Source organism: Giraffa tippelskirchi, chromosome 4 (genome assembly GCF_054371585.1).
Source record: "Giraffa tippelskirchi isolate mGirTip1 chromosome 4, T2T-mGirTip1v1.2.pri, whole genome shotgun sequence".
NCBI classification, from domain to species: Eukaryota; Metazoa; Chordata; class Mammalia; order Artiodactyla; family Giraffidae; genus Giraffa; species Giraffa tippelskirchi.
In genome coordinates, this window is record NC_137278.1 from 211929083 (window position 1) to 211937259 (window position 8177).

An 8177-nucleotide genomic window follows, 5' to 3' on the forward strand; every position below is an offset into this window, starting at 1 on the left:
TGGGGGGCAGGGGTGGCCCTCATCCCAGGTTGCCGGCCTCCCAAGCCTGACTCCCGAGGTGAGGACACCCAAGGATGTTCACATGGGGGGCTGGAGGCCCACCAGGGACGCCACAGGGGCTTCGGCCCCTGGTGAAAGAGTTGGCATCGCCCTCAGAGTCACATCTTGATACCGAGACCCAGGACACTCTAGAGCACTCCTACGCTCCGCAGCCCAGGACCGGCTATGAGTCCAGGAACCTGCAGCAGCCTGACCCCTGTGGACCACCCACTGGTCCCCGAGAAAAGCCCACAAGAAGATGGGAGTCTCCGGACTCCACTGCAGAGGTGGGCACCCTGCCTTGGATCTGACCCTGGGAGCAGCTCTTACCAGCCTGAGGTCCGTGGTGAACTGGCCAGCCCTGGCCCTGGCCTCACGGCCACATGGCAGGAGGGCAGTGGACAGAGCTCCAGAAGATAAGAACCCACGAGCTGTACCGGTGCAAGTTCCACTCTCTGCCCTGGGACAGTGACGGTGGCAACGAAGGGCTGTGACTTGGGGCAGGCTGGGCGTGCAGAGGGAGCCAGCAGGCAGGCCCGGGCCTCTGAGGCACACGCTGGGAGGGCACACAGGCTGGGGGCCCAGGGATGGGGCTGCAGTGACGTGACCCCAGCCCGGCCCCCAGGGGCCACACTGAGTACCTGCAATGCCAAAAGGACCAGCACCATGACCTCCTGGCTCCCCCAAGCCTCAATCCTCTCTGGATGGCTGCGGGAAGCAGTGGACGTCCTGGGCTCAGCCAGGGGGGCTGGCAGACAGCTGCTCACACCTGAGCTGCTCAGGCCAGTGGTGACCTTGGGCTGAGGTCAGCAACCCATGGGGCTGGATGGGTCTGTGCTGTACAGAAGGCGGAGAACGGGCTCAGGTCCAGACCACGGCCGTGAATACCTGGGCTGATGCCAGCGCCGACACAGGCGGTCAAGGTGGCCTCCCTGGTAAGATGGACAGCGGCTGGGCCTGGCGGGTAGCCAGGTGGGTGGAGCGCAGGGGAGGGCCCTGCAGGCACGGGGACAGCAGGGCAAAGTTCCCGGGGGGCGGGGGGCAGGCCCGGTCAGGAAGGCCCTCGGGCTGCAGGTGTAAGGTCTGGCCAAGCGCGGACTGCGGCCCGGGGCGGGCAGGACGGAGCCTCACCCCAGGCGGGAGCTTCGAGTCCGGGGGCGCGGCCTGCCCAGGGGCACGAGCACAGCCCGGGGCACCGGAAGCCGCCTCCCGACTCCCGCGGCTCCTCGGCCCTGCCACCGCGTCCCCCGCGGGGCCGCGGGCGCCGGACCGCTCTCGCCGGTGACCTTCCCAACGCGGCCTAGCGCGGGACTCCGGCCGCGCCCCGCCCGGGCCTCGCCATTGGCTAGGCCCCATGCCCTTCGCAAACGCGGGCTCCCGTTGGCTCCGGCCGCGCCCCGCCCGGGCGTCGCCATTGGCTAGGCCCCGTGCCCTTCGCGAACGCGGGCTCCCGTTGGCTCCCGCGGCCCCGCCCCCGAGCGCGGGAGCTGAGAGGACGCCCGTGTGCGCGAGGAGAAGTGACGCACCCCACCGTGCCGTGCGCCTCCGCGGCCTCGCTCCCGCCAGCTAGTCCCAGCTGGCTCGCCGCGCCCTCGGCCCGCCCCGCCCACCCCGGAAGGCGCGCCGCGGTCCTCAGGCCGCCGCCCGGGCGGAGGGGGCGGGGCCCGGCTTGGCCCGCCCCCGCGGAGGGATACGCGCGGCCGCGGCCCAAAACCCCGGGGCGCGGCGGCCGGCGCGTGTGAGCGGCTCGGCCTGCGGCGCGTCCGCGCGCTCCACGCGGGGTTTGGCCGGGCACTGCGCCGCGCGGGCGGCCTCGCCCGAGCTCGGAGGCCGGCGCGCCCTCCCACTCTCCGGGTCGGGGCTCCGCGCGGTCCCGCGAGGCCGCCCTCCCGCGTCCGCCGCCGCGCGGGGAGCCGGGCCGGGCGAGAGGCGGCGCGGAGACCTGGAGCCGGGGCCCGCGCCCGGCCGCCGCCCGCGATGCTGCTCTCCAAATTCGGCTCCCTGGCACACCTGTGCGGGCCGGGCGGCGTGGAACACCTCCCGGTGAAGATCCTGCAGCCAGGTATGCGGCGGCGGGGTCTGGGGCGCACTAGGGTCGGGGGGCCGGGGTCTGGGGCACACTCGGGTCCGGGGAAGACCGCGGGCCGGGGTCCCCAAGCCACCCCAAGCCTGCTTGTGGGCTCTCCACAGCCAAGGCGGAAAAGGAGAGCTTCGAGAAGGTGTATCAGGTGGGCGCTGTGCTGGGCAGCGGCGGCTTCGGAACGGTCTACGCTGGCAGCCGTATCGCTGACGGGCTCCCGGTGAGTCTGGCCGCGGGGTCGGGATTCTCGCGACGTGTCGTTGCGTCCTGGCGGGCCTGACCACTGGTTCCCTCTCCCCAGGTGGCCGTGAAGCACGTGGTGAAGGAGCGGGTGACCGAGTGGGGCAGCATCGTAAGCGCAGGCGGGGTCGCCGGGCGGAGCGGGGGGCACGGGAACCGGGTCGAGCGCGCTGACCGCCGTGTCCCCTAGGCCGGCGCGATTGTGCCACTGGAGGTGGTGCTGCTACGCAAGGTGGGCGCGGCCGGGGGTGCGCGCGGGGTCATCCGCCTGCTGGACTGGTTCGAGCGGCCCGACGGCTTCCTGCTGGTGCTGGAGCGGCCCGAGCCGGCGCAGGACCTGTTTGACTTCATCACGGAGCGCGGCGCCCTCGACGAGGCCCTGGCGCGCCGCTTCTTCGCGCAGGTGCTGGCCGCTGTGCGCCACTGCCACAGCTGCGGGGTCGTGCACCGCGACATCAAGGACGAGAACCTGCTGGTGGACCTGCGCTCGGGCGAGCTCAAGCTCATCGACTTCGGCTCGGGCGCGCTGCTCCGCGACACGGTCTACACCGACTTCGACGGTGAGCGCCCTCTCCCCGGGGAGGGCCGAGGGGCTGGCGACTGTTGGGGCCGCGCGTCGCGCCGGCTTGCTCGCGAGCACGGCCAGAGTGGGCTCTCGGGCCGTTGTGTCCGGTGGGTGGGGGCGCAGGGTGGGCTCTGCAGTCCCTTGGCCCGCCGGGAGCCCGGCGCCGCCGCGAGCCTTTTCTCCGCGCGCGCGCGCGCAGCGTGGGGGTGCAGCGCAGAAATGCCCGCATTGCAGAGCCGGGGAAGCCGGGGCTCCCCGCCCCTCCCGTATCCTCACCTCACATCTGTTTGTTGTGAAACCCGAGCCCGCGCTCACGTGACCCGCCGCCCGCGCCGGGCCAGCTGGGGGGGCGGGGCGCCCGGGAGGCCCCGCCCGCCGGGGTTTTTCCAGGGCGAGGGGGGGCAGGATGTCGCGGCGGCTCGGTCCTCTGGCGCCGCCTCTGAGAGGGTCAGCTGGGGAGAGGATCCGCCGGGAGCGCGGGCGCTCCGGGTGTGTGTGTGATGCTGGGGCTGGCGCGCTGAGTCCCGCGTGTCCTCCAGGCACCCGCGTGTACAGCCCCCCGGAGTGGATCCGCCACCACCGCTACCACGGGCGCTCGGCCACCGTGTGGTCCCTGGGCGTGCTGCTCTACGACATGGTGTGCGGGGACATTCCCTTCGAGCAGGACGAGGAGATTCTCCGGGGCCGCCTCTTCTTCCGAAGGAGGGTCTCCCCAGGTGTGTGGGGGAGCCAAGCCTGCCGCGGGGGACAGGGCGGGGGGCGCGGCAGGCCTCCTCCTGATCCTCTCCTCCCCCTCAGAGTGCCAGCAGCTCATTCAGTGGTGTCTGTCCCTGCGGCCCTCGGAGCGGCCCTCGCTGGACCAGATCTCTGCCCACCCCTGGATGCTGGGGGCTGAGGGGGGCACCCCAGAGAGCTGCGACCTGCGGCTCTGCGCACTGGACACCGACGACGGGGCCAGCACCACCTCCAGCAGTGAGAGCTTGTGAGCAGGGCCTGCGACTGGCCGCGGGGGCCGGAGGGACCCCCTGCCCTGACCAGGCTGTCTGCTTCTTTGCAAAAGCAGTGATCTCTGATCCCTGGTGACCTTTGCCTTTGGCACCAACCCGTTTCCTTTGCTTTGAGTGCCTTTTCGAACGCTGCTCTCACAGGACTTGGTTTTCTCAAGCTCTGTCTGTCCAAAGACACTCCGGACCAAGCCAGGTCCTGCCTGCCCACCACTGGCGCTTGACCCGAGACCGTCCCTCTCCTGTGCCACTCCGGAGGTGCCCTGACCGCCCCGCTGCCTCCATGTCTGATGTGTTGGACAAGGAGCCCTCCTGAGTCCCGTGGCCTCGTCTCACCTGGGCACAGGGTCCCTCGTGACCCCCCCCCCGGTCTTGGTATTTGTCTGGGCACGACTGTGCAGAAGCAGTGCAACGTCCACCCGCCTGACGCGTGTGCAGACGTCTTATTTATGGTGTGACCCCGAGGAGGGCTATTTATTGTTTAATTTATTTGTCAAGGTTCCTCCCTCCCGGCAGCCCTACCTCCTTAAGGCCTGTGGGCAGAGGAGGGGGGTGGCTGTGCGTGTGGACCCCAGGCCCCAGTCCTTCCTGTGTCTGTCAGAAGCTGGGCTGGTACAGTGGCTAACCTAAAGGGTGTGGATGACCCTGCCACCTTGAGGCCCTGCGCCTGGGGGGTGGGTTTTAAATTATTGACATTGTACAGTCTGCTTGTTGGCTCTGGAGGTTGGGGGTGGGGGGACAGAGTCTCAAGCCTTTAATTTATTTCAGCAGTTGTGTGCTTGTGATCCCGGTGTGTGTAGGCACTGTGGATAGGGGCTTCTTTCAGTTCAAAAGTGAGATGTCTGGAAATCATATTTTTTTATACAGGTATTTCAATTAAATTCTTTTGTATTAAACGGACTTTTTGTGTTTTCTGGGCTAGTCTGGGGGTAATAGGGGAGGAGGTTTGGGGAGAAGGGGCCTCTGGTCCCTGCGTAACACTCTGCTTTTTTTCTGCGGAAGGTGGCAGCGTGAGGGGCTCAGGCGCTTCCCTCCCAGCGTTGGCCTCCCTGCCACTCCCTTCTCTGACTGCTGCACCCTGGGGAGTGGGTAACACGCTGTGCCCTCAGGGCCCCTGGGAGAGGAGCATGGAGCCAGGTCTGGGTTGGGGGGTGGCATTGCCAGCCCTAATCCAAAGGCTTGTCGGGCACTGGCCCCAAGAGGCTGGAAGGGGTTCTGAAGGATGGGTGGAAGTTTGCCAAGAGGCAGAGACTTCCAAGTGCAGAGAAGGCAGGTGGGCTGGCTGGGTCTTGGCCTGACAGGTGCAGGGTGAGGTGGTGGGTGGGAGCTGTGGCCAAGTCCAGGTGGAAACATGCGCCAGGGTGTGGGGCCAGCGGGGCTGTGGAGGTTCTGGCATTCCCTGCCCCGTGCCCCCTCCATGAGAGTCCTCTGCCAGGGCAGTGAGTGAGGCACCAGGGACCCAGTAAGGAAGCCGTCCAGACGATTCAGTGGGGCCAGGCGCACGGCCCGGGTGTCCAGCTCACAGGCCTGCTGGAAGGCCTTGGGAACAGACCTGGGCCAGAAGCATTGTGGGGTCAAAGGTTAGAGCAGAGGTGAGAGGTTGTAGAAAGTGAAGCTGGAAGACTCTTCTGGTGGGCAGGGGTGGGGGCTCCTGGTCGGGCCATTCAGGGACTCAGCGGCTCTTCGTGGCCTTCTGGGACCAGGGGTCTCCCCAGGGGCTGCTCTTGAGGCCTGGCATCCCCAGGGGCCACTCAATGTGGGTGGGCGCCCTGGAGACTCTGCCCATGGCCCTGGTCTGGCCAGCCTGCCCACGTCCTCCCAGGAACGGGACGCTCAGGGTGGAGGACGGGGACCCCTACTCTGGTGACTGACCCCATGTCACCGTGATCCTGGTCCCCACTTGCAGCGGAGGGTGCTGGGCTGGTCTTGGGCACCCCGCCCATTCGCACTCCATGCTCCATCTCTCCATCAGTCCATCCGCCAGACCATCCAGCTCATCTTAGCATGGGGCCCAGTCCAGCCATGGGGAGTGGGAGACACCCCCGCATCTAGTCTCCAGGTGCTGCGGCCAGCTGGGAAGGCAAGGAGGCTCCCAGAATCAGGGGCCCACTTGCCAGGACAGCCTGTGCCCCTGGCGTGTGTAGGCCCCCTGCAGGGGTGGGGTTTGTCCTGCTGGTCAGAACTAGGCCTGTTGGGCCTGGGATGGGGTGCAGGGAAAAGGGCCTCCTCTGACCCAGGGCCTCTGGGGACCAGGACGAGGTGGTTCCTGCAGGCAGGACCCCCAGCCCCCCTTGAGGCTGTTGGCACAGTGGGTGGTGTGCACAGCTTGGGGCTGGAGCAGTGGGGACAGGCTGCCTGAAGAGTGCAGAGGGCAGGCACCCCTGCCAGGCCCCCCAGGCTGCCAGCTCGCGGGCTTCTCCCCACGGCCCTGCTCCAGAGGCTGCCCTGTCCAGTGGCTCTGCTCCGCCAGGCTGGTCCCCCATCTCCACTCGGCTTTAACATCTTGGCCAGTTTAGTACTGAGCCTCCCTTAGAACCGCCTGCTCACAGCTCACCCTCAGGGGCTTCCCTTGGGAAGAACGGAAGCCTGGCACGCCCCCCCCACCACCCCTGCTCCTGTGCTCCCCTCCCTCGGAGCAACGCACTGTGCTCCGGGCTGGTGGGCACTGGCTCAGCTTCCAGGGGAGAGTCTGGAGGGCGGATCGAAGCCCACCCGCCGCAGCTGCCTGGGCCTCACTAAGTTTCTTTCCTCTGCTGCAGCCCCTGAAACGAAACCTTGGCATGGCTTTGGTGCCCCAGCTTCTCAGAAAAGGGAACTGATCCCAGGCAGGCCCTCTGGGCGTCCAGACCCTGGCCAGTGGAACCCCATGCTGCAGAAAGTGCAGAATGATACTCGAAGGGACAGGCTGGGCGGCCCCCGCAGCGGCGTGGAGGCTGGACAGGCAGCAGCGAGAGGGCCACCCGCCTGCCTGACCCTCAGGAGCACCGCGGCTGGGCAGGGACAGGCCCCACACAGGCACACTGGCCAGCCCCGGGGGGTGCTGTAGGAGCAGTGCTGGGGCGCGGACCACCTGGGATCCCTGGCGGCACCAGGGGCGGGGTCAGCCCGGCCGGGCGCTGGTCCCAGTGCACGGGGAGGGACAGGAGCTCGCTGGGCCCGGGTCACCCCCGACCCACGGCTGTGCCTGGGGGCGCAGAGGCTGAGCCGATGACATGCCGGCCTCGGGGTGTCTCGTAGGTCTGCCCTCCCCCCACAGAGGTCTCTGTGAGGCAGCGGGGTGGGGGGGCTCTGCCCACGCCTCCTGCTCGTGACTTCCAGGATGGCTGGCTTTCCAGGCAGCCTTGGCAAAACCGAGCTTGGATTACACAACAGACACCCCGCCCCCCTGCCCCAGCCCCCAAGGGTTCCCGGCAGTCAGGCTCCTCCGGTGGGTGGGGGCAGGCAGAGCCGACCCTTCCAGCACTGGTCTCGGCCTCCCCCTGGCTTGGTCCCTGCAAGGAGACCCTTTCCAAGGAGACAGACCCCTGATGCTGTCCTGTGTACAGTGAGATGGAGGTCCGTGCGCTGATGAATGAGTAAGGGCTTTGGGGGGCAGGTCACCTACACTCAGCCCTGAATGCACCAGGGAGGTGCCCGAGGGCTCACACGGAGCTCAGGGTCCCACCCAACCCGGGACCCCACCTTCCCCACGCGGAGCTCAGGAAGGTGGGCCGGCTCCGACCTGGCCTCTGGCCCCTCTTGCCGGGAGGCTGCTTGTCCTGATCCGAGGCCAGGCCTCTGGTGGGCAGGGAGCTCTGATGGCACTGGGCCTGCACACCTGCCGGGAAGACGGGAACCTGGTCCGGGGCCTTCATGAGTCCCCCCCCAGCCGGCCCCCAGGAGCCTGAGCCTGCTCCTTGGCAGGAGGGCGAGGAGGACCGCTGGCACCCAGGCCTGGCCAGGGCCGTCTGTCCCGCCTCCTGTGGCCCCCAGGCCCCCACCGAGCCTGGGCTGTGGGGAGGGGGTGGGACCCTGAAGAGAGAAGGCCCTGCTGCCGGGCAGCAGATGCCCTGGGTCCCGGGGCCCTGTGACCAGGAGGGCCGGGAGGTTCCAGCCCTGGGCTGGCTGGGCAGGGCTCCTGACACCCAGGTGAGCCCACCACTTCTCGCTGCGTGGGGCGGGCCTGGAGAAGCCTGGACTGGGGCTCCTGTCTTGGCATAGCCTATCTGAGAGGAGGGCGTGGGGTGAAGTCCACAGCCCACCGTGGAGC

The 8177-nt window shown here is 68.3% G+C and overlaps 1 protein-coding gene across 1 annotated transcript; it reads left to right on the forward strand.

Annotated features, from left to right (window-relative positions):
* Positions 1–1756: 1756 nt before the first annotated feature.
* PIM3 (Pim-3 proto-oncogene, serine/threonine kinase) lies at positions 1757–4824 on the forward strand. Its single transcript, XM_081590883.1, has 6 exons — positions 1757–2101; positions 2230–2339; positions 2421–2471; positions 2550–2919; positions 3464–3640; positions 3723–4824. Exons 1-6 carry the CDS (start codon positions 2017–2019, stop codon positions 3908–3910), a joined length of 981 nt encoding a protein of 326 aa, XP_081447009.1. The 5' UTR covers positions 1757–2016; the 3' UTR covers positions 3911–4824.
* The last annotated feature ends 3353 nt before the right edge of the window (positions 4825–8177 follow it).

Bases quoted from the DNA above. Each gene is read 5' to 3' on its own strand.
- PIM3 (XM_081590883.1), top strand. From the start codon at position 2,017: ATGCTGCTCTCCAAATTCGGCTCCCTGGCACACCTGTGCGGGCCGGGC. The intron at 2,920-3,463 runs GTGAGCGCCCTC...CGTGTCCTCCAG, and splicing joins GGTCTACACCGACTTCGACG to GCACCCGCGTGTACAGCCCC. The intron at 3,641-3,722 runs GTGTGTGGGGGA...CCTCCCCCTCAG, and splicing joins CCGAAGGAGGGTCTCCCCAG to AGTGCCAGCAGCTCATTCAG.